At 34.9% G+C, this 27,167-nt stretch overlaps 1 protein-coding gene across 3 annotated transcripts in view; it reads left to right on the plus strand.

The window, feature by feature from the left end:
* The window catches only part of KIAA1468 (KIAA1468 ortholog), a 138,532-nt gene extending 123,598 nt beyond the window's left edge, over positions 1–14,934 (plus strand). Inside the window, exons 27-29 of one of the 3 annotated variants that reach the window (XM_012645285.1) lie at positions 3,659–3,747; positions 9,882–9,952; positions 13,227–14,934. In XM_012645285.1, coding sequence (XP_012500739.1) covers positions 3,659–3,747; positions 9,882–9,952; positions 13,227–13,347 — 281 coding nt within the window. In that variant the 3' untranslated portion in view covers positions 13,348–14,934. Of the gene's footprint in view, positions 1–3,658; positions 3,748–9,881; positions 9,953–13,226 lie in introns of those variants that run through there. The other 2 variants (XM_012645286.1, XM_012645287.1) reach the window with 2 other exon arrangements.
* Positions 14,935–27,167: the final 12,233 nt, after the last annotated feature.

Raw genomic sequence — 27,167 nt, forward strand, 5'->3', positions numbered from 1 at the left:
AATAAGAAATCGAAAAAAGAGTGTAAGGCTGAATATTCAAAAGTACATGCTAGACAATATAATCAGAGAATTCTAATGAGATAAATATGTTCCAAAATATCACTCATGCTCATTGACATTGGATCTTAGAATGTACCAATGGGAGATTACTTTTGTTCAAAATAAGTCAAATAGAGAAAGTGGAAAAGTAGAACTATGTGTTAAAGAGTTACATATCCTTTTGGAAATATTAAAACTTAAAGTTGACACATAGTTGAGAATTTCCTTTCAGTAATCTACTATAACACAAGTGACTTAATCATATGGATGATATAAGCCATGTTTTTTATAATGTAGGTTATAAAGTGGGCAGAGACCTTATTTTAATAATTTTATACCACAACTCTCCGTATGTCTTCTATGAGTTTAATTCCACTAAAAGCAGAACTTATTCTTGATTTATTTTGTTGGCATTTTCAACTTAGAGAAGACAGAGGAAGCAAAAAGAGGAACTGATATTCTGAAGTAGCAAGGAAGAATTCTTGAGTAATGGAGAAGTGACAGAACCCTTGCAGGAAAGTAATAATGGCATGTCAGAGTTTGTATCTCAAAGAAAGAGAACATTGGTACATTTATTAGACTTTGTGAAAGGAAATGTTTAAAATTTAAGCAAAAACTTATGCATAATCTTATATAGCAGAGAGTTTCTGAAGGAATATGCCTCAAGGAAAATGGGAAAGTCAAAAGTTCAAAATTTTTAGCTCTATAAAACCAAATTTTCCAAGTAGAAAAGGCAGTGGTTTCCAAAGAGCATAGAAACCTATATAGAAGGAATATTATTGTATGTCTAGATATGCACAGAATATTTCTAGAATAAATACAGTACAGAGTCTTTATACGAGTACAGTAAGGGGAAGAACCATCTTAACAATAGTCCCTGTTCAGGTACTAAAAGTGTTGTTATTTCTACGTGAGTCAGAACATGTACTTGAGTCAACAGGGTGATGTGGCCACTAATAAAATCACATTCTCCAAATCTTTCTGCTATTCCTTTACATTCTGAGCTGATCAGAACATCTTTTCAGCACTGGCATCCTGTCTTAATAGGGACATTAGAAAAACTCTAGTGTATAACATTTGACATAATAAATCAAGAAGTTGTATTTCAGAAAAGTTTGAAGGCATTTAGAAGTGCTTAACCTGGAGAAGAGATGGCTTGGGGATCAAAATTTAATCTGATAATTATTTTAAAGGTTGTTAGGTAAAAGGACAGGCACACTGTGTAGCTAAGATACAGACTTAACACTAACAAGCAGAGGTTACAGAGAGGCCAATTTTGTTTATAAGAAAAACTTTCTAATTGAGCTATCTAAAAATGCAATGATCTTCCTTATGAGACTATGAATGTCCTGCCATTATTAGCTGTCAGAGGCCTTTTGACCATCATTCACCAATGAGGTAGAGGTGACTCCTAATATTAATATCTGATAGAACTAAATACCTCAAAGTTTCCAATCCTTAAGGAAGACTGTGTGATTCCAGGGGAAAAAGGTAGGTCCAACAGTGAGTAGAAATAGAGAAGAGTGACTTCCTGCTTCTCTCCATATATGGCCATCTTCAACTTCTCAATCTGTGCCCCTATTTCTCTAAATCAGACTGTTAAGTACTGATCCAAAGGTCATTTACAATAATATCTTGGCAGTACCTTCCCCATATCTAGAAAACAAGTACATAATCATTAGATTGCAGCCCTCTGATGTCTATAGAGATTTGGTTCAACCAAATGGTATCTATATTTTTAGTACCTATTGAATTTATAAATCCCTCATTATAGGAGCTTTGTTTATGAACAATTTTTATTTATAAATATTTTCAAGGCAGTAGTTATGCTGATTTTTTTTCCTTAATGAAATTTTCTTCTTCTTCCAAAAACACTGATTAAATTATCTTTGTGGAGGAGCTCATTTACTGGCTTTTTTCACTTGAATATAGTATAATATTAAATAAGAGCTGTTTTCATTTTTTTAATTTTTCTTTTTTTTTGAGACAGAGTCTTGCTCTGTTGCCTGGGCTAGAGTGCCATGGCGTCAGCCTAGCTCACAGCAACCTCAAACTCCTGGGCTCAATCAATACTTCTGCCTCAGCTTCCCGAGTAGCTGGGACTACAGGCATGCGCCACCAAGCCCAGCTAATTTTTTCTATATATTTTTAGTTGTCCGGCTAATTTTTTCTATTTTTAGTAGAGACGGGGTCTCACTCTTGCTCAGGCTCGTCTGGAACTCCTGAATTCGAGTGATCCTCCTGCCTCAGCTTCCCAGAGTGCTAGGATTACAGGTGTGAGCCACCGCGCCCGGCCAAGAGCTGTTTTTAAAAGGCTAGCAACCAGGATAAGGTCAGAATATGCCAGAATTGATGTGAATAACCAAGATGAATTGTTTTCTGAGAAATGCTTCTGCTTTCCTGATACCTTTGAATGTCAAGATAACTCAAATGCAAAGATGACTAGGAACTATAAGTACTACAAAACTTACAGTAAACATTCTTATCATAGCAAAAGCTCTCTTACCTAATTCAATCAGGATTAATAGTAGGTCACTTTAACAGGCTGGTTAAAGCAAGAACTGGGGAAAAGGTATATATCTTAGATAACTTATTTTAACTTAAAACATATGAATGTATTTTTTTACCAATCTTTTGATGTAGGACCAAGGCATTTCTTTTGTTTCTCAGATAAACCCACAGCCACACTGCAATTGTCTATGATATTCAGTTTAAGTTTCTTTAAAGATGATCTAGAAACATTTCTGATACTGAGTATAGAATTTTCTAGATTTTTATATTTTTCTAAATCTTTTACAGTTGTTTTATAAATAATAATTGAACCAGCAATGTTTTAAGCAGTTTGCTTGCCTTTATCAGTTTTTTCCAAAACTTTCAACTTAGTTGTTGTGAAAACATTAATTTTTTTACTTTTTATACTTCAAGATAACTCAAATGTCACATTTAACATGCAACATTTAAACATCTGATTAGATTACATGATTTAATTTTCGGGTATTGGCTGAGCACGATGGCTCATACCTGTAATCCTAGCACTCTGGGAAGCCAAAGTGGGAGGATTGCTTGAGGCCAGGAATTCAAGACCAGCCTGAGCAAGAGCGAGACCCCATCTCCACAAAAAATGGAAAAATAGGAAAAATTAGCTGAGCATGATAGTGCACGCCTGTAGTCGCAGCTACTCAGGAGGCTGAGGCAGGAGGATCGCTTGAGCCCAGGAGTTAGAGGTAAGCTATGATGATGCCACTGCACTCCAGCCTAGGTGACAGAGTGAGACCTTATCTCTAAATAAATAAATAAATAACAAATAAATAAATAAAATTTAAAAAATTTTTTCGAGTATTATTCCATACATTTATAGAACATGATTAAATTATGGAATGTTACAATGATTGATACCACTGACATAAATAGATTTGTGTGAATAAACACAATTGGCTCTTTTTATAAATAACTTATTCTGCCAATGCAGAGTCATACTTGAGGGGAGCCTCTTTACTCTGAGTGGTCAGTATGCCATAGGCTTCATTTAAGAAGACTTCTTTTTTTATATGTTAGTAACCTCTGTTTTGTTAGACATGACAGTTTTGTTTTTTAATTTCCTTAACTGCCTTGTCCCAAGTCATTTCAGAGGATTTAATGGTTAATCACTTTTTACCTGGTCTCAGATGTTTACGGACTGACATGGAACATCTCTCTCCAGAGCATGAGGTGAGCCACTGTGATTATCAGTACCATGTTTATGTTTTAATATTGCCTGTTCAGACTTTCGTTCCTCTTTATGTGAGGCTTGATTGTGATATGCTGTGCTTAATTTTTTAAAATCTAGCTCAGTGTCATTTTCTGAATTTATCTACTAATTGTGATATCTTGAGCAACTCTTTCAACATCTTGAGGCTTTGTTTAATTCTCTAAAGCAAGGATAACATACTCTCCTTCACTTAATATAATGAGAATTTAATAAGATAATATACATGAAATTTTTTTAACGTTAAAATATTATCTCTGACCATCAACTTTCTTAGGGGCAAAGTTTCTATTTTCTATCTTTATTTCCTCATAATTCTTATTCTCTTTTTCTCCTGTTTCTCCTCCTGTTTCCTCTAAAACCCTGTTTATCATTTATTTTCTATTCTGTATCTTTAACCTATTTTTCTGCCAGGTTTTCATTTTATGATGTTTGACTCTCCTCTCTTAAATGAAACAAAATCTCTTCTTCATTCTTCTCCAAATCTTTTTCTTCTCAAAAGTCCACACTCACCCTCTCAGCTTTCACACTGTCCCTTTGGCACATCATATTCACTACCTCACACTATTCCAATAAAACTGCTATCCCTAAAGTCACTCTTGACCAAACTGCCACACTGACAGTACTCTAGACTTGAGAGCTCCAGGTCTTTCTGCAGCATTTTATGTTTCAAAACTTCTGAGGCTCTTGGAACCCCACTTTGAATCCTCTCTTTTTCTGTTTCTTCCCAATCTCCCCTCCTTTTTACTTCACCTTTAAATTTTTACTTTTTAATTCATTAGCATTACTCTCTGTGAACAAGTTCATTTACATATTGTCTAACTTGTCAGTATTATATATTACTATCTCACAGATCTGCATCTTCTGGTCTGACCCATACTGTAGCCACAGAACTTTATTGTTCACTGCCTTGTGTACATTCAAGCTTTATGTCCCATATGCATCGTATCAGACTCAGCATGGCCAGTCCCCCCAGCCAAAATAACCAACCTTTTACTCTCTTTCCTTCATTTTGGACAATGACAGACTGATTTCTCTGCAAGTCTAATGCCTGGTAGTCAACCTAGAATATGTCCAATTAGTTCTTTAATTTCTTAATGTCTTTCTATTCTGTTCCTTTCCTTTATACTTGTGCCACTCTGCTAGTTTAATCCTTTATTCGTATCTCATTAAGACCATTGTAGAATATCCCAATTTTTCTCCAATCATACCTCTCTTTTATTTAATTCTGACTGCAGCCAAAGTACTTTTTCTACAGTATAAATCTGTTCATGTTATTCTTCTATTTAAATCCCTTTAAAGGTTTCTTGCATACAAGGCCTTCTATCATCTGGCATGTGTTCATCTTGATAGCCTCATATCTCTCCTCCTCTCTCTCTTTCTCCTTCCTCTCTGCCCGCGCTCACTCTGCCCTAGCTGTGGCAAATTAATTCATCATCTCCACTGCATACCATCTTCTTTTGCTTTCATGCTTTTGCATATTCTCATTCCTCTCAAGAGAATACTATTTCATAATGTAAAGTGTAGAATATACATTCAAAGGGTATATCACATATGTGTTTGTATAAGTCAGGGTTCCCCAGAGAAACAAAACCAATAGGATATATTTAGAGATTTATTTTAAGGAACTGGCTCATGTGATTGTGGGGGCTGGCAAGTCCTAAATGTGTCAGAGAAACCAGAAGGCTGGAAACTCAGGCAGGAACTGATATTGCAGTCTTGACTCTAAAATATGGAGGACAGGCTGGCAGGCTAAAAACTCAGACAGGATTTGAAGTAAATTCTTTCTGTAGGAAACCCTACTTTTTGTTCATAAGGCCTTCAACTGATTGGGTGAGGCCTACCCATATTATCAAGGTTAACCTCCTTTATTAATGTCACAGATGCTGGTGAGGATACAGGGAGAAGGGAACCCTTCCTACACACTGTTAGTGGGAATGTAAATTAGTACAGCCACTGTAGAAAACAATATGGAGATTTCTCAAAAAACTAAAAGTAGAACCATACAATCCAGCAATCCCACTACCGGGCATTTATTCCAAAGGAATAGAAATCAGTATATCAAAGGGATACCTGCACTTCCATGATAATTGCAGCGCTATTCACAATAGCAAAGATAGGGAATCAACCTAAGTGAGTGGATAAAGAAAATGTATATATACACAGTGAAATACTATTCAGCAAATAAGACAGAAGGAAATGTAATTTGCAGCAACATGGATGGAACTGGAGGTCATTATGTTAACTGAAATAAGCCAGGCACAGAAAGACAAATATCACCTATTTTCAGTTATATGTAGCAGCTAAAAAAGTCGATCTCATGGAGGCAGAGAGTACGATGATAGACACCAGAGATTGAGAAGGGCGTGGCGGTTGAGGGGATGAAGAGAAGTTGGTTAATGGGTACAAACATACAGTTAAATAGAGGGAGTAAGTTCTAATGTTTGATAGCAGAGTAGGTGACCACAGTTTACAACAGTGTACTGTATATTGCAAAATAGCTAGATTTGAAATGTTCCCAACACGTAGAAATGATAAATACCCAAATAGCCTGACTTGGTCATTACACATTCTATGCATGTAACAAAATATCACATGTACCCCATAAATATGTACAAATATGTATCAATAAAAATAATTTCATTAATCTTTTCAAATATTGAACTTTTGGCTGTGTTGATTTTCTCTACTGCTTGTTTTTTATTTTATTGATTTCTATTTTCATCTTTATTTCCTTTAGGTTTTTTTTCTATTTTTCTAACTTCTTGAGAAGGAAACTATTTTTTAACTTTTCCTCTTTTCTGATATATGAATTTAAGGTTTTACATACTGCTTTAGCTACATCCCATGCATTTGCTATGTTGTATCTTTATCATCATTCAGTTCCAATTAGATTCTCATGTCCATTATTTCTTTTTCTTTTGTTTTTGAGACAGAGTCTTGCTTTGTTGCCCTGGCTAGAGTGCCATGGCGTCAGCCTAGCTCACAGCAACCTCAAACTCCTGGGCTCAAGCGATCCTTCTGCCTCAGTCTTCCGAGTTGCTGGGACTACAGGCATGCGCCACCAGGCCTGGCTAATTTTTTCTATATATTTTTAGTTGTCCAGCCAATTTCTTTCTATTTATGGTAGAAACAGGGTCTTGCTCTTGCTCAGGCTGGTCTCGGAACTCCTGAGTTCAAACGATCCTCCCGCCTCAGCCTCCCAGAGTGCTAGGATTACAGGCATGAGCCACTGCGCCCGGCCCATTATTTCTTTATTGATCCATGGAGTTTGTTTAGTTTGGGGGCAGTTGGAAATTTTCTAGTGATATTTCCGTTACTGATTTCTATTAATTCTACTATGGTCAGAGACCATACTATGATTTTAGTCCTTTTAAATTTGCTGAAGTTATCTTAGTGGCCCAGCATCTGATCAAGATGGCATTTGAAAAGAATATGAATTATGTCTGTTAAGTTCACTCTTTTATATATCTCAATAAGATAATTTTAGCTGATTTTATGGTTCAGTTCTCCTATTTTTTGTATCAATTTTTTGTGATCTGTTCTACTAACTATTGGAAGACATGTGTTAAAAGTTATGATTGGGGGCCAGGCACAGTGGCTCACACCTGTAATCCTAGCACTCTGGGAGGCGGAGGCGGGCGGATTGCTTGAGCTCAGGAGTTCGAGACCAGCCTGAGCAAGAGTGAGACCCTGTCTCTACTAAAAATAGAAAAAATTTGCTGGACAACTAAAAATATATAGAAAAAATTAGCTGGGCATGGTGGCACATGCCTGTAGTCCCAGCTACTCAGGAGGCTGAGGCAGTAGGATTGCTTGAGCCCAGGAGTTTGAGGTTGCTGTGAGCTAGGCTGATGCCACGGCACTCTAGCCTGGGCAACAGAGCGAGACTCTGTCTCAAAAAAAAAAGTTATGATTGGGGATTGTCTATTTCTCCTTTTTTTTTTCCTGTTTTGCTTTGTGTATCTCATAGATGCACATTAGCAGGTCAAGGAAGTACCTTTCTATTCCTAGTTTGTTGAATGTTTTTTTTTTTTATCATGAAGGAATGTTAGATGTTGTCAGATGCTTTTTCTGCACCAATTAAGATGATCATAAAGTCGTGATTTCTTGAAGAAAATCAAGTTTCGTCTTCTGTTGATACAGTATATTCCATTAATTCATTTTGGGGTATTAAACCAACCTTGCATTCCTGAGAGAAACCCCACTTGATTATAGCATGTAATTCCTTTTATCTGTAGCTGGACTCGGTTTGCTAGTGTTTTGTTAAGGATTTTTACATCCAAGATAAATGAAGATAAGTCTGCAACAAGAAGCAAGCCTATTTCACCACAGATTACCCTACCTGCATCAGGGTAGAGTGGGACTGAAAAATAGGTTGAATGGTCTAAAGACTTTAAAGGGATCCGACTCCCAGATTAGATTCCCTTTCCAACCTTGATGGAAAGCTAGATTTTTACTTTCTAGACTTGGGATATCAGGCATAGCTGAGATCAGGAGTGAGGCACTGTCCTGAAAAGAGGGAAATTAAATGAAAGCATAGTTAATGATGAGATAACCTTTCTACCTTTTGAATGCTGGTAACCAGGATTATACCCACAGGGGGAAAAGATCAATAGTAAGGATTGTGCCACATTCACACATTAAAGTGAAGCCTACTCATGCATGAAGAGATTCTAATCAGCATTTTTGTGCCCCAGTCTTTAGTGGGCATCATAAGATTACCAACCATTTGAGAAAAACCATGAATACTGCAGGCAGAAATGAAAACATACAAGAAAGGAGAATACTAGAGGAAACAGATAATACAGGGAATAGAAGAAAAAGTACAAAACACTCTCTGCAAAAACAATAAAGCAAAAAAATAGGCAAGCAAACAAAATTTATAACCTGTGAGATGAGAGAATAAGAAAACAGAAAAGATTCAAAAAGGGGTTAATCTGGAGTTCCAACATACATATGATAAAAGTTCCATTCTCTCAGAATAATGCCCAAAGTCTTTACTGTTATCTACAAGGCACTAGAGGATATAGCTCCCTCCTTCAGAACATCTTTAGATTTTATTTTCTATCATCTCTCCCTTGCTCACTCTGCAGCCACCACTCTGGCCTCTTGGCCTAGGACGTGAAAGACCTACCCCCACCTCAGGGCCATTGTACAGCCTCTTCCCAGTGTCTAAGACATTCCTTCATCTCCTTCAAGTGTTTGCTTAAATGTCATCTCCATGAAGCCTACCCTGAATACCTTCACCTTGTAACATTCTCCACCTTGGCCCTCGTAGTACCCCTTATCTTGCTCAGTGTATTTTCCAAAGCCCTTATCGCCTTGTAATATACTAGATAATTTACCTATTTTTGTGTATTTATTGTTTCTCTCTTTTCTCTTATTAGAACATAAGCTCAACTAAGAGGGAATATGGTCTTACTTGCTCTCTTAGTGTCTAAAAAAATACCTGTGACATAGTAGCTAAACAGTTTCTTTACTGACCTTCATGCCCAAACATGGGCCAAGAATATCCTGGAGGGCTATTCAGTTTCTGATGTGGCTGCAAGCAATAGGAGCAGCAGCTTAGATCCACACTTTCTATCACTCAGTCTTCCTGCAAGAATGATGTTAACTCTCAGATACCCATCATATCCCCCATTGTATTTTAGTAGCCACTAGCTCTACCTAGTCTCAGCTCTAGATATTAAAATAGAGCATCTTGCTTTTTGCAACCTGGAGAAAGCAGAAAGACATAGAGCAGCTTTTATTGGGAAAGTATGTTTGTGACCATAGTTATGTGTATATGTTAAATATATAGACATATATATAAATTTTAGTTTTAATGTTATGTGGTGGGGAAGCTAAGGGAATATAGAAAACAGAAGTCTAATGAAAATCAAAATGAATTATTAAGTGAGTTTTTTTAAAGCTATTTCTGTACCTGGTCTAGCAGTCTAATATGAATTCCTTTAAGAAGGTAATTGCCAAAACTTTAAATTTTTAATTAACATATTAGCTTGTGAGAATATTAAAAATTAAATAAATCTTTAGATTCAACCATAGTATTTTACTATGTAAACTGTAATTCACTAAAGTAATTTTTTTTATTCAGGTTATTTTAAGTTCCATGATAAAAGAATGTGAACAAAAAGTAGAAAACAAGACTGTCCAAGAGCCTCAAGGGTAAGACATTAATTTGTTTTTTAAGGCTTCATGTTAACCTTAATTTCTCTATCTAAATTTGCTATGGATAAGTTTAATGTTTCATTTTGTGTTATTTTGTAGTCACTTATGTCAAAGATAAGAAAATTAAGCCAGCAGTTCTTAAATGCTGGTTCATTAACTCTCCCATCAGAATTATCTGGGGAATTTAAAATTCAGATGTCTACCCCATGTTCTGAGCCCTCCTCAACATTCTTTATCAGCCTGGGGATCTGTATGTTTAAAGGCTTCCAATAAGATTCTAATACGTAGCTGGATTGGGGACTCACTGGTCAACACAATATCTAGAAATGTGAACAATTCACTGCATAAAGGATTGTAGAGTTGGGGATGTTCTCGTCACATTCTTCCAACCACACTAATTATAATTCAAAAATTCGGTAAAATTAAAATATGAACATAGATGTGAAAAAGTAAAGTTGGGCATTCAGGAGAGGGAGTAATTTACAAAAGGAGTGTATGTACTCTAATTCTTATTGAAGTAATGTCGAGTGATTAATCTTAAATGGACTCCGTGAGACATAAAAAGCTCAAAAGTATTTTCTTAAAGGCTGACTGCCAGGAATAAGTGTTTCATCCTTTCAGTCTGAGGACACACACACACACACACACACACACACACACACACACACACCCTCCCTACTCCCATGCCCAGCACACACAGAGGCTTTTGCCTCTTTGATGTATCAAATCCTTTCTTTAGCCTCTTCAGATAGAAGGAGATCTACTCCATATATACCTACCATTGTAGCCAGGGAAGGTTAAAACAAATAGAAGCATTCAAATCATCTGTATTGTTACTGATATTTTTATAGAGAATTTGAAATAAACAGAAAATATAATGAATTCCCATGTATCTGTCACTTAGCTGCAAAAATGATGAACTCACAATTTTATTTCATCCATTCCCTACCTACTTTTTCCTTCCATACTCTATAGCTATCTTTAAAAGAATAAGTGTTATTTTTAGAAATATAAATACAACATCATTATCACATCAAGATAACAATCACTTCTTAATATCATCAACTGTCTGGCCTTTGTTCAAATTTCTAATTGTTGATAAATGTCATCAGTGATTTGTTGTTTATTTTTTCCTTATAGTTTGTTTCTTTGAGGCAAGATCCAAATGAGTTCCATACATAGCAATTGGTTGATATGTTAAGTCTCTTTCAGTGCACAGATAAAAGGTTCCCTTCTTATCACTTTTTTCTCCATGTAATTTACTTATTGAAGAAACTAGATCACTTGTCCTGTAGAGTTTCCCACAGTCTGAATTTTGCTGATTGCATTTCCCTTGTGTTATTTCATATGTTCTTGTGTATCTCCTATAAATTTGGTAATTGGGTCTAGATCTAGAGACTTTAATCAAATTCAGTGCATGTTTCTTTGTTTCTTTCGGCAAGATTGCTTCACCAAAGGAGGTATGTTTCTATTATAAGGCAGATAATGTCTGCCTCATCCCTTTTTTGGTGATGTTAACAAGTTGTTAATGATTAATTCCTAGCTCCACTAATTCATTAGGTTACAAAATATAATATTCTAATTCTATCATTCTTGTGCCATTTATGATCTATAATACTTCAGAAAAGAAAAACTTAACCCATATATACTACTGTTACCCAGTGGTATAGTTTATATAGAAAAGGCAAGATAAATGTTCTTTTTCTTTATTTTCCAGTTTTCAAAATAATGAAGTAATTCATTCTCTGGTGACCAATCAGGTGGTTTTTTAAAAGTATCATTATAAACTCATGTATTTAAACATATTTTATGTAATTTGATACATTGCATTTATTATCCTGTTGATGCCCAAGTTATCCCAATGCCCAATTCTAGCCTTTTCAAAAATTGACTCCTGGGTCCTTTTGACATGATGCTTCCTTGCAATATGGTATGATAACATTATAAACCAACTTTTTAAAAATTCTTTCTTTTGGAGAGTAAAGACAAGAAAGGGAGACCGTTAAGGGATGTGATTCAGTAAATATTTTGGAGTCATCGTAATGTTTAAGTGGTATTTGAAACTTTAAGAGTTAAATTTTGTAACTGAAGAATCAAGAGCCAAATACTGAACTTTATGGAAGATTATTCTGTGGGAAGGGTAAAAGCAGCAGGAGGGGCGCAGTCAGACATGAAGAGAGAAACCATTGGTATACTGGCGGAAGAGCAGTGAGAAGGTTTTCAAGGTGGGAGTTGTGGTTGGGTTTTTAACTGAGTAATTCACGGTGCACACCCTTAAAAACTACACAGACCCGGATGTCCTTGGTGACAGCACACACTTCGTGCTGTAGGTTCAACAGACATCTGTTGAGCACCTGCAGCTTTCTACACAATGTCCTTGACATGTTCAAAAACATCTTATTTAATCCTCGGGATATTTTACAGTAGAAATTGCAAGCTGTGTTTTACAGATGAGGAAACCGAACCATCTTGGCCAAAGCCACAAGGCAATAAGCTGGGTTCCTGAGTCTATTACAGGACAGTTGTTGGGTCACTGAAAAATTGTACTTGATCAGTATTCTGTTGCTGTTCAGTAGTGTGTTGAATTAGCAATCTTTAGTCATCATTTAGATTGTGTTTACTTCCTACACGGCAGGTTAGTAAAAAAGAAAGAAGAAATGGATTTGAAACTGTTGATTGAAATTAATGCAACTGGCAATTCAGGACATTTTTCCGCCTCAAAAGGAATATATTATATCATAGAATTATTATCAGTACAGTACAAAACTTCACTGTGATTTAATTTACTCATTTGTGAAAATAGTGATAATATCTATCTTCCAGGATTGCTGTAAGAATTAAATGAAGTGATACTGATAAATAATAATAACTATACTAGCAATTACAGCATGATATTAGGTGCCTAGCACTATGCTAAGTACTTTACAGTCTATAATCCTACTAGCCCTATGAGATAGGTACTAGAATTTCTTCACTTTATAGATTAAATAACTTGCCTAAGGTCACACAGCTGGTAAACAGAGCCAAGATTGAGTCCAGTCCCAGACTTGCTCGTAACCACTATACATACTGCTTCTTTTAATGTAAATGATGAACATGAAAGCTCCTTAATCAAGTGTGGTGCATAAAATTGCCATCCACAAATAATTAGTTTTCATTTTGTGATGCCAATTCTGAATGTATTTCTTAATGATATGCTACTAAAAAAATGAAAAAATGATATTTTCATTTTTTTAATTGCCTTACATGAATTTTAAAATTTCTTTCCTAGGTCAATGTCAATCGCTGCAAGCTTAGTGAGTGAAGATACAAAGACCAAGTTTTTGAACAAAATGGGCCAGTTGACAACATCAGGTGCCATGTTGGCCAATGTGTTTCAGAGAAAGAAGTAGAAGCAGGAAAGGAGCCCCCAGTAAACACTAAGATGGACCTCAAGCAGACTGGTTCCTTGTACTTGAAGTACTTGCCTTTTTTATTTCCTCAGTTTTATGTTGTTGCATTATAATTTTATCCTAACCTCCAAAGATATTTGCACTGCTTTTGATTATTGCTGTATATCTGTTGATTTTGGAGTTAACAACTGTGGTGATAGAAAATTGAGTTGATAGTCCATACCAAGTCCCTCGTCTATGTTCTTGTGTTTCAAAATAATTTTTTATATATATATATATATATATATAGTGAAGAAGGTTTTTTTAATTTTTGGATGGGATATTAGCAAATATCTGTATTATACACTAAGCTATTACAATGGTACTTAAAATAATGTAAATTTGAAGTCATTGTTATAAAGTAATAAAAATGGAGATTACTTAAGTATTTAAATTATGAAAGAATAATGCAGACTTTTTATTGTTTCTTAACTGACTAGAAAGAGCCACCAGCATTACTCTGTGCCTTTAGGACTTCAGTTTGTGTATTCTGTAGGAATTGTGTACATTCCATTCACACAGTATTTCTTTAGGATGCTGTGATGAATTTGTTACAAATCCTACAGTAAATAGCTAATGATGAAACTTTCAACATTTCAGAGCTCTCATGAAATCCTTTAAGTGCTATTTAAACCTCCCCAGCACTTGCATGCGTATAATGGACTTACCTAAAGAAAGATAGCACATAAGCATGGGGAGTGGTAACCAAGGTGAAATTTACAAACTGGTGTGTAGTAGATTTAAATGCTCAAAAATAAATGTAACTGAGAAGAGCTAATAATTGTGAAATTTTTCCCAAATTGAAATACAGAAGATATAGTTTAAATCTGAAATTTAACACTTACTATGTAAAACATTTTATTTAAGATATTCTCTAATGGTTTTAATTTTAGAGATTTTTTCATTCTGTGTGTCACAGAGAAGTACTGAAAAGTTAAGGACATTTGGGGGCTGCTTTTTTCCCTCTAAAATAAAAATGACATTTGCTAAATTATTATTGGTTAATTACCACCTTATCCCTTAAAGTCAGTGACTATTCTTGTGTTTGATATGTATATTATTATAGAGTCTTAAGTCAGTGTACAGTTCCACTGGAATTTGACAGTTGTCTATACAGTCATGCAACTTGAAAAGAGTGCTGGGCATAGAAAGGGGGTGATTGATTTGAGGGGTTAATGTGAGGCCTTTTTGAAAAAAGAATATTTTCATAAAGAGAATTCTCATTTGAGCACAGTTGATACACATAGGTGATTCTCATATTTGTTGTATAAACAGGTTTAATACACTTGAAACATAGTTGGATCACATTGACTTCCTGGGAAAGCTATCTTACCACACATTCAAGCTTATAAAATAATTTGCCATTGGCGAAGCCATTTAAAAAGTTCATTCTGAAATTATTTCATTTACCTACAGTGAAATAATTGTTGACTAGTCTTTCTGAAAACTGTTGGATTCTAGGCATTCCTGAGAAATTGAAAGTGGCTACCTTTCATGTCAAAAAATGTTGATCTATTATAAATAAAATGTTTTTGCAGATTTGTTTTTGTTTGGTTTTGGCTATGTGTTTTATTTTCTCTTTGAAACACTATATCTTTAAGCAAAAAAAATGAGTACATATATTCATGAAAATGTACTAGTATTTTAGAAATATAATCTATATAAATTACCTGTTTCTACTAAAATGGGATTGTTGCTATAAAACTAATACATTTCAGAGATGATTCAAAGAAAAATGTTTAAACTCTGATTTGCTTTGACCTATAGTAGAATATATGTATATTACCAGGAATAGGTATAATGTATTTTTATTGTGAACATTTTTATTAATTAGTGAATACATGTATGTAATTGCTAATATTTTTTTAAAGGCAATAAGAAGCAAAATTCACAATATATTTCAAGTGAGTCTCCCTTATTGTGCTCTTAAATATCTTAATATCATTAAGATTTTCACTTTGTATTTTTTTAGTAAAATATGGACTCTTTACAGACAAGACAGACACTAATCATTGAGTCTGAGTGTGTTATTCCAAAATGGTCCTAAAACTCCCATACTCATTCTTTTTTTTTTTTTTTTTTTTTTGAGACAGAGTCTCACTGTGTTGCCCAGGCTAAAGTGCCATGGCGTCATCCTAGCTCACAGCAACCTCAAACTCCTGGGCTCAAGTGATCCTTCTGCCTAAGCCTCCCAAGTAGCTGGGACTACAGGCATGTGCCACCATGCCTGGCTAATTTTTTCTATATATTTTTAGTTGTCCGATTAATTTCTTTCTATTTTTAGTAGAGACAGGGTCTTGCTCTTGCTCAGGCTGGTTTCGAACTCCTGAGCTCAAACAATCCGCCCGCCTCGGCCTCCCAGAGTGCTAGGATTACAGGCGTGAGCCACCGCGCCCGGCTGCATACTCATTCTTTTTAAACAGCAGTAAACTTATGGTATAAGTATTCAACTTAATGAAAAGATAAATTTACAAAATAATCAAAAGCTAATTTGAAATTATGCCTGTGTTTCCAAAGCAATCCAGAGATTAAATATTTTCAGAAATCCAAAAATGCCATAGTTACCAATTTAGTTGAATTCTTCCAAGAATAATGCTTGAATGGTGGCAATATCTATCTCTGTACATAGATGTCCTTGACCTTCATTTGTTTGCATCAGTTACCCCTTTTGAAAGATTATTTTGCTAAACATCAAATTGACTTTCAATCTAAATGAAATTGTAACATAAGTCAAGCCATCCTTGGTATAGATTACTTTTAGATAATGTTACCTATTCTATTCTACACTGTAATTTTAATGGAGGTCTCAAGGTGCTATCAGATTTCCTTTTCTTACAAAAAAATTGATTCAAATAGTCTCTGATAAAGTTCAGGGAGGTGAAATCAGTATGTTTTGAATTATCTTTTCATGATCTCATTTTCCAAGACAGCCTATTTTGGACCATTATTTGAACTTTAAGGACATAACTTTGTCTAGATACTACCTTGTTGATCTTTGAACTGCAATAGCTAACTACAGCTAACATTTTTTTTGTGCTAATTACACTATCTTAACTATTCTTTGGGTAAAGAATGTATACTTAAAGACCTTTGTAATTAGCAATTCTAATTCCTAAAATCCTTCAGATTGGCCAGGTAACAAAATTCCAACTTGAATGTTGGATGTTAACTCTCTTATAAGCAAACTATGAAGTAAATTTAGCCTTTCATATGAATAGACATTTGTTTGAAAGTTCTAATGTAACTTTAAAGTGTGCTTGTTTTTGATACTATTTTATTTTAGTACTTTTAAAAAATAATAGATAAAAGATAAACTTTACTAAGCAAAAATAATGTATCTGGTAAATTTGTACACATTGGCAAAATAATTGGATTTTAGACTATTTTCATACAACATAAGGATGTTCTGCATGCATTTCATCTGTTGAATTAGCTCTCTAATCACAATCTCAGAGTGGCACATCTCATCATTTATATTTTCCCTTCAGGGCCAACTCCAGGACACTGTTTTGATTGCCTTCTTTATGGTTTACTTTGCATTTAAGAAAAATCTTAAAATAAAAATTCCTGTTCTCTATAAGAACACACCAAAGTATGTAACAGTTAATGTAAACTTAATACAGCATAAAAAACTACTTTATTATATTTTTTGATAGTATAAAAATAATACCTTCAGTTTAGTGTTGTAAGGAATGTAAACTGCTTTTCTCCAAAGAGGCTTCAATAAATCTGGAAAATTCTGTCTACACAAAGCATATCTACACAAAGGACTCTATTACTATTTAAATTCCTTTTATTCCATTAAAGACTATCCATTATATTTATTTCAATGAGTTTATTGCATAAATAATTTCTTGAGGGATTTTAATGCAGTAAAATTTGTATTGTTTACAAACTGGCATTTTGTGTTGTGTGTTATAGGCATTAAATTCTTTGTCAGTGATTTTTTTTAACATGTTATTTGTTAATAGCAATCTGCTTTTTATAATTTTAACAACTGCTTTCTTACTGGAAAAGTAATCCTTTCTTGAACTGTTGGCATTTTCAACCTTAGATGTTTTTAAGATATGCATTTTCAGTGAAGCTTTTTTTGAACATTTTCAATGTTACAAATATCTCTATAGAAAATGTACATTTCTGAGTAATATAAATCTAATAATTTTTCATTGACTTTATTGCTTCATAGATGCTTTATCTTCATTTCTGATCATTACTCGACAGTTCTTTAAATTCTTACCTTTCTCTATTCATAAGCCTTCCTGTCATATATTAAATAATGAACCTTGTAAGTGAATACCTTCATAATGTAAATCATTTTCTAATTTATTTTTTATATGGATTTTATAAATATGGTCACCTTTTTAACAAATTCTTTTCTTACCCCTAAAGCATAAGAATGATATATCCTGTATTCCTCACAGGACATTATGAAAATTACATAATAGTAAACCTGAAAATGCTTTAGCACTTATAAAGTATTATGAAAAGTTCAAGATGGAATTAAAATTTTTAAATCACTTAATAAAACATGGGCAGCTGTGGATAATCCCCTGCCCCATATTTTTCTTAGATCTAGTTTTGCATTAAGCAAATAGGTTACCATGCCAGGCATGATTCACATAAAATCGCAGTAGAAGGTAGAAACAACTTCTGATTGTACTTTTGCCTACTTTAACCTTTCCCAGAGTTTCTAACCTTGCTAGTGAAGACTAGCAAGGTGATTTTACTTTTTATTTACCAAAACTTGTGATTAAACTGAGTAGTCAACCTAAAATTTTTCCATTATATAATTTATTTAGGTTTCTGAGAAAGATTTTACCCTTTGTAACTTCACTCATGTCTCTTAGTATGTTTGATTCTTACAGTAACCAGCTTCCTTTGACATTTAGTTTGAACGTGTAGGCTTTCTTTAATCTCCTAACAACTAAGCTTTTCATACTAGGGGGAGAAAAATAAGAACTGACATTCCTTGAAAATAATTGACTCCTAGTGTTACCTAAAAGAAAAATAACCAGTGACTAATAATGAAAAAAGTTATAATCCAGGTTTCAAAAGCGATCCAGGTAACCAAAACCATTTGTATCCCCTTAATATTTTGAAAAAACAAAGAATCCAGGTTTCTTGCTGAAGCTATAAAAGTCTTCAGATCTATTTGGAGACCGCTTTGTTTTCTTTGCCATACTGCTAAAACCCTTACAGCATTTTAATGTAATTATTATCCCCAAGAAATCATGGAAAGGTGGCAAGACTAAAGATGGACAGACATCCTGATTTTCAAAAAGGAGAAGCCAATAGATTTTGTAAAATGTGGATTATCATTTAGTTTTCAATCTAAATAATGGCTCTTCAGGTTGGCCTTTTCTGACTACCTAATCTAAAGTAACCCCCTGTAATTCCCTCATATCACCCTGTTTTTTTCATGATTACTTGTATCAGTACTCATTTTCTTGTTTTCTATTCTCTATTTTTCTTACTGGACTCTGTGCCATGAGAGGGAACTATCCTTTTCAACCAGTTTCTCTTTAATACTTGAAGAATGCCTGGTATATGATAGGTTCTCAGCAAACACTGATTGAATGAATTAATGAATTGTCGAACTTGATACCAGTTCCATGCAAGATTATCAATTAGATTAAAAGGATGGTTTATGGGCCATAATTAGACATTCCCCAAAGCAATATGAGTTTACTAAAACTATATGCCAAACTAACCTAATGTTCTTTTGATTAAGCTACTATATGTTGATCAGGAGGATGGTGTAGTGTTGTGCATCTTGACATCAGCGAAGTAGTCATCACTTTCTCATAGTGTCCTTGTTTATATCCAATGTAGAAAATGTGGGCTAAGTAAAAGTGCAAATAAAGAACTGTGCCATGTATGTATGAGCTTATATTCATATCTGGCTTTCTCGGCAGCACCCCTGATCAACAGACCTCACCAAGTTTACCAAGCAATTTGTAAACGTGGAGAAACCATTTTTTTCTAAAGATTATGGAGTAATTCATCATTCATCATATATTTATGGAGTGCCTATTTTGTGCTAGGCATAGGGATACAGTGAGTAAGACCTACACAGAACCAACCCTCACAGAGCTTTTAGCCAGGCCAGGAAACAAACAGGTTGAGAGAGAAGGGCTAAGGGGGATTTACTTTAGTTAGGGTTATTCTTATGGTTTACTTTGGAAGGCTTCTCTGAGATGACATTTTACCTGAGAACTGGGAACAATAGACTTTAACCACGTGAAAACAGGAAAAGAAAGCCGTAGAGCAGTATGTGCATAGGCTATAACGTAAGAAATAGTACTGTGTTCAAGGAACAGAAACAAAAAACCCATATGGCTGGCGTGAGAGTATCAGAAGATGAGATTGGAGAGAGGCATATAGCCAGCTCATATAGGGCTTTATACACCGCGGTTAGAAGTTAGAAAGGGAAGCCATTGAATAGTTCAAGTAGTAGAATTACTTGATCCAATTATTATGGCTAGATATAATTCTACTATATAAGAATGCTTTGCAGGAGGGCAAGAGTAGAGGCTGAAGGCAGAAGCTAATGCAGTAGTCCAGACAAAAGATGGTGGCTTGCACAAAAATGGAGGGAATAGGCAGATCTGAGATAAATTTTGAAAGTAGAATTGGCATAACAGATTGGACATGAAGAGTGAAGGAAAGGGAAAAACCAAGAACGTCACCTAGGATTTTGGAAGGAATAACTGAATAAATAATGGGTGATGACAATAGTGAGGAAGTGAAGAACAAGTTTAGGGAGTTAATCTATTTTGTTTTAGATGTGTCAAATTCAAGATGTCTGAGAGTTGCCTGTGGAGATGTCAGATAAGAAGTTAGCTGAAACTAGATCTCAGGAGAGGTCAGTACTGACTATTATGGAGTCACCAATATTCGAATAAAACCAGGGGACTGGATAAGACAGCTTGGGGAAAGAGTAACAGTAGAGAGGAGAATCCAAATTAACTCTGGGACACTCTCCATATTTGGAAATTCAGCAGAGCAAAAGGAACTACTAAAGGTGTCAGAAGGAGTGGACAGTAAGGTAAGAGGGAAACCAGGAGCGTGTGGCATCATGGAAACAAAGATAAGGGTGTTCCAAGGAAGGGGTTGATGAGCTGTGTCAATTGCTGCTATCAGTCAAGATGAGGGTGGATCTGAAACCCATTGGAAGATTAAAGTCATTGATGACTTCGATACTAGTTTCAGTGGATTGGTGGGAATAGAAGCCTGATTGGAATGGGTTAAGGAGAAACGATAACCAGAGATGATAGCTCTCTAAAGAAGTTATGCCAAGAAGAGGAGCATAAGTACTGATAGCTAGAAGGAAACATGGGGTCATGGGAGGGTTTTACTTAGTTTTGTTTTGTAATGGGAGAAATCAGATCATGTTCATATGCTGATGAGAATAAGCCAATAAAGTGAGAGAGGGTGATGATGCAGCAGCAGCAACAGACAATAACTGTGAGAATGAAATCCTTGGGAAGGCAAGAAGGGGTGAGAGTCAGAGCACAAATGGAAGGTCGGGCCTCCGCTGTAATGAGAGAAAGAAGAGAACAGATACACTTGCAGGTAACTGGTAGATTTAGTGGTGGGAATATTAGGGGGTTTCCACTTAATTCCTTCTATTTTCTCAGTGAAGTATGAAGCAAAGACATTAGCTAGGCTGGCATAAGGGAAGTATTGGAGGTTTAAAGAGAAAGAAGGTAGAAATGGCTGTCTTCAAGAATGGCAGAGTGAATTATGGAGGGAAGTGCAGGATTGCCAAGCAATTTTGAGAGCCCATTTGAAAACAATAATTATGAATTTAATGAAAGACCAGTTAACACAATTGTTTTTCATTTTTCTTTTCCCCGGCCAGGATCAACTATTCCAGAGCAGATGCACAGAGTAAAGTATAATCAGGGCTGGATTTTTCCAGGTGTGTAGTAAGGAGAATGGAAAGGGCGTTAAAGGTGCTTGCAAAGGAATGAGTATAGTGATGAACCATAGGATATAAGCTGGGTAAGGGAAAACGATATTGGGGCGAATGTTGGAGGAAAAAAAATGTGAGCAATGGGTTTCAATAAAGTAAAAAATGTTATAGTGGAATATTCAAGTAAGTGAACCGGAAGGATACTTCCTTTGGAAATAGAAATAAGAAGCAACTAAGATACCTGTTCTAGCTACAGGCTCTAAGGTACAGAGGTTTGGGAGAACAAAAGTAAAAGTCCTCCACTTAACACAGAGCAGGGAAGGTGGTACCATGATTCTATTAGTATAAGATGAAGAAGAGACTCTCCAGAGAAGAGGTTGAGGATATAGGTGAGATATCTGAAGACAGAACATGGATTTCCATGGGCCCAGTGGGTGGTGGGAAGGGTTAGAAATTAAGTTACTTTAAGGAATATTTAGAGTAGCTCAGGGGTTAGAGCCCAGGTTAAAAAAAAAACAAAAACAAAATACTTCAGCGTCTAGTGAGTAAGGTAAACAGATTTGTGATGATGTGTTAGACCTGATAGTCTGAGAAACCAGGTTGTTCCTTTAAACTATTATAGAACAGTAGACTCTGTTGGGCCTCCCTCCTGGAAATCAAAATGGTAGGGGGGCCAAGGAAGAGATTGAAGTCTTTCTAAGATGACAATTTTGTTTCTGTTTTTGTTTTTCCTTTATAAATACCTTGGTTGTTTCTCCCTGGAAATTTCAGGATCTTCTCTTTAAATTTTTGTGTCAAAGTAATGTTATAGTACTAATAGGGTCCTGTTTATTCAATCTGAAATTCATTTTTATTCCTGGAAGCTATGTGCCCAGTTAAAAATTCTTTGAGAAGAAAGTGAATATAAATATTGGGAGGAAACTAGCAGTCTTTCACAATGTTCCTTTTTTCTTTCATATTTCCTACTTACCTATCTCATTTGTTCTGTTTTCTAAAAGAGTTCCTGAACTTTATCTTCTAACTCTTGCATTGTGAGGTTTTTTTTTTCCTTTTGGCATTTATGCTTATTTAGAGACCTCTTGTGTGTTTTCTGATACTTTTTCTTAGCATTATATTCTTGTTTCAGGGATACAAAAACTTCTTTAATTTCCTTGAGAATACAAATTATAGTTTTTTTATTTTCTAATTTATTGCTTATCTCTGTTTCCTTTGGTGTTATTTTTCTATTTGTTCATAATTTACTCTTTCATATTGGGTATTACCTCAAATGTGGTCACCTTTGGTTATTCCTTCATATTTAAGAGTGAAATAAGAAACTAATTGGGATGTATATTAGATATTGGGAGAAAATTCTCTGTAGGTCTCTAGTTTTTGCAGGTCTTACTGACTTCCTTTTTTCCAGACTATCTCTTTAAGAATGCTTGTAGAGTGAGCAGCCTTGGAAGATAGAGACAGTATTTTACTCCAGAGCAAAGAACAAATTTGTTTTCTGTCCAGTATAATAATGCCTCCCTCTGGGGCAAAAGTGAGGCAGGCTTACTATTGTTAAATATTCAGGTTCCCTAAGCTCAGGGTTCCTCTCCTGTCATGCATGTTCAGGCATCGCATCTCTTTGCATTGTCCTGTGGGAATTGAAGTTCAGGGAACTGAAGAAAATGCTAATAATTTGGTTACTACTATTGCTATGAGTAACAAACTGTCCTTTGTCTGTGACCCAGGAACCTTGTGTTTTCTGCCAGCATCCATGAAACAGGCCAAATTGTTAACTTGCACGTAGGGTAAAATCTCAGATCCTTCACAGTTCTTGTTAGTGGGTAGGGCTTATCTGACAAGCTTCCCTACCCAAGAGAAATCTCTGCCATGGTATCCTCATGAAATGTAGCAGGCGACTTCCTCAACAATAGTCATATAATTACCATAGTGAGCCTTAAATAGTCATTTCTTACAGTGTCCCTCATTATAAATCAAGAATACCAAATCTGAAATCAGGAAAGGAAATCCACAAGGGTCCAAGATAATGCAGTCTAAGTATACCACTCTCTGATAATTTGATTCAAGGCCAAAATTCAGATGGGTACCTCAAGTGATCCATCATCAAATAAGATCTTTGGTAAGGACCTCAAAGTGTTATGCCCTAAAAATAAGGGTGAAATTAAAATAGACCACTTTTGAGTCATTTCAGTCTACTTGTGAACCACTTCAATCCTGAATGTGTTGAGGGGATCTGCTCCTGATCCTACTTACTGTTTGCCAGAAACAAAAGCGTATCTTCCCTAAAGGAAGAAATCACCATTCCAAGCCTCAATTCAAGTTTTGTACTCAGTATCTTCAATCAATGAACAATTACCACCTATTTGAGCAGACAAAACTAATCAGCCAAAAGCTACTAGAAGAGGAGAAAAAATAGAAACCAACTTGTAGGAGAGCCAAACATTAGAATTATCACATACAAACTTTAAGATAACTATGATTAGTGTGTTCAAGAAAATAACGAACAAAATGAAAAATTCAGCAGAAGCCTGGAAACTGAAAATCAATCAAATGGAAATTTTTTAAATGAAAAATACAATGACTGAAATTAGAACTCAATGAAAGGTTTAACAGTAGATTAGATATAGTTGAAGAGAGAGTTAGTAAACTGGCAGATAGATCAGAAGAAAATAGACCAGCACAGATTTTTATAAAAATGCAAAACAGGAAAAAGTATAAGAGTCATATGAAGCAGAAGAAGAGAAGAGTGGGACTAGGGCAGAAACTATTTGAAGGAAGGATAGTAAAGAATTTTCTCAAACTGATGAAAGATATCAAGAAGGGCAATGAACCATAAACAGGATAGATACAAACAAAATAAACTTAGGTATGTCATAGTAAAACTGCTGAAAACCAAATACAAAGAGAAAATCTTAAAAGCAGCAACAATAAGACTGACAGTGGACTCAACAGAAAACAAAGGAATGATATCTTTAAAATGGTGAATGAAAATAACTACTACCCTAGAATTCTATATGGTAGTCCCCCCATCCTTATTCACAGTTTTAGTTTCTGCAGTTTCAGTTACTCGTGGTCAGCTGCAGTCTGAAAATATTAAATGGAAAATTCCAGAAATAATGCATAAGTTTTAAGTTGCACACCATTCTAAGTAGCATGAAATTTCAAGCCGTCCCACCTCATCCCGCTTCATCCTGTCTGGGATGTGAATAATCCCTTTGTCCAGTGTAACCACACTCTATACACTGCTAACCCATTAGACACTTAGTAGCTGTCTCGCATCAGATTGACTGCTTGTGTTCAAGTAACCCTTATTTTACTTATCCTTCTTCAGTAAAATGATGAATAAATTGTGATGCATTCATCCAATACAATACTATACAGTAATTATGTGGATGAATCGCACAAACATAATATTGAACAAAAGCTATACACAAAACTATACATACTACATATAGATTCCATTTATATGAAGTTCAAAGCAGACAAAACTAATCAATGATATTATCATTCAATCTAGAAGAATAAGGGGTAATGCCTAATGTGAGCATAGATGGGCTTTTGGGGTGCTGGTAATATTCTACTTCATGATTTGAGTGGTGGTTATAAGTATGTTTCATTTTCTGATAATTCATCAAGCTGTAAAATTTATGTCTGTTATACTTCAATGTGACTATTATTAAAAAGAAATCATTCTATCTCAATCAATATAACATCATAAGTTGTCTACTGAGGCCATTCTGAACCTAACCAGTCTGAAAGTAAAGCTTTGCCCTCAGCATATAGGATAACACTTGTGCTTTTGTTCATGTGTAAGGGACATACGGCCACCTCCTTCAAACATGGCATCAAATCATTGGAGTTCAGAAAAAGGAAAATAGAGAAGACGCAAATTATATCCCTGTTTCTACTTGATACTATTTGTAATAAAATATCCAAAAAGTATGTGACGCCTACTAGTTTTACTCATACAGGTTAGAATTTCATTTATTTTGAATACCAAATCTGTAGAACTAAAAAAATTCTTGTCTACCAAAGTAAGCAAGATAGGTACCCATGTATACAGTTCAAAAGTTTTCAAATTATGTTTGGGTGCCATTATGGGATAGTACTGCACCTTGATTTATCTGAGTCAATATTGATTTCCGAATAGTTTACTTTTGTTTAAAAAATGTTTTATAGGTGATATGAGAGAAAGAGCAAGACGTTACAGGGTAGGTAATAAAATATTGATTTCCGAATAGTTTACTTTTGTTTAAAAAATGTTTTATAGGTGATATGAGAGAAAGAGCAAGACGTTACAGGGTAGGTAATAAAATAAAAACATCTCTTTATTAGTTTTTACTGTATGAAAGATTTGTAAAGTCTTATGTTTACTTAATTACTCTAAATCTTTAATGTATTCTCTTTAGCTCCATACCCGGTAACAGCAACTATTTTCTTATCACCATGCAAAAAAAATTACAAAAACTGATTAATTCTTATTCTTGCTGACGTTTATAAGCATTTTATTTAAAAGATCATGACTATGTTTTCTGGTGCTTAAATTGAAGACCTGTTAAAATGTAATATAATACTTGCAAGCCATCCACTAGAAACAAAAATGATAGCCACATTTTTATTTTACCTTTTTAATTCTGAAAACTAAGGAGTTCATACAGAAGTGAGGAGAAGTGGGGATTTCCAGGGTGAGGGGCACACTATCCATATAAAAGAATTTTCATAAAAATCTGTGATTCCTGTATATGTATGATATGCTTTGTTTTACCCCAGTACAAATAAGAAAGTTCATTGTCAGGTGATTACTTTTTAAAAATTGAAAACATTTAACTTTAATAAATATTAACGCATCTATTGTTTAAAACATTTTTACATTTAGTACATATAACCAAAATTTAATTGTACATGTGCTTATAAATGTGAATTTTTAGAATCATAAGCAACATTTAAGCTAGTTTCTGCAAATGTTGATAGACCATCTTAGCTATAATGTATGCATTCTTCAGGTGATATAGAGAAATAGTATTTGACATAAATTTTCTCCTAATAATGCTATTATGTATAAGAAAGGTGACATCCTCAAGTTCATTTTAATGGGTTTTCTTATTAACAAATAGTATTATACATTGATGTTTATAAAAATATTTGAATTTTTTGAATGATAGTTCTGTAAATACAGAAATAGTCTTTTTCTTTTTTTTTGAAGACAGAGTCTCGCTTTGTTGCTCTGGGTAGAGTGCCGTGGCGTCAGCCTAGCTCACAGCAACCTCAAACTCCTGGGCTCAAGCGATCCTCCTGCCTCAGCCTCCCAAGTAGCTGGGACTACAGGCATGTGCCACCATGCCTGGCTAATTTTTTCTATATATTTTTAGTTGTCCAGCTGATTTCTTTGTATTTTTAGTAGAGACGGGGTCTCATTCTTGCTGAGGCTGATCTTAAACTCCTGACCTCAAGCAATCCTCCTGCCTCGGCCTCCCAGAGTGTTAGAATTACAGGCATGAGCCATCGCACCCGGCCCAGAAATAGTCTTGAAGAGTATTTAATTTAAAAAATATTGTTAAAATTTTTATTTAATATGTTAAAATGGGCATTCTACTGTTCAAAAGTGCTTCCAAAATCAGCACACTCACCTCTGGGGCTTTCCAAGCAGAAGTTTTAAGTCCCCTAATCTTTTTTGAAAATAGAAGGGGGTAACGTTAGAAATGTGCCAGGAATAAGGCCTGGTATTTTTCATGAAGTGCCACAGTGAAAGTACCTTCTCCCACAAGTCAGTTCCTTTTAGCAAAATCATAATCTCATACAGCCTTCCTAACCACTGCTTTTTCCAGAAAGTCTGTCCCCTCACTCAAGATAACTACAGGCCAGATAACTCAAC

The sequence above is a fragment of the Propithecus coquereli genome, unplaced genomic scaffold, assembly GCF_000956105.1.
Source record: "Propithecus coquereli isolate 6110/MARCELLA unplaced genomic scaffold, Pcoq_1.0 Scaffold229, whole genome shotgun sequence".
NCBI classification, from domain to species: Eukaryota; Metazoa; Chordata; class Mammalia; order Primates; family Indriidae; genus Propithecus; species Propithecus coquereli.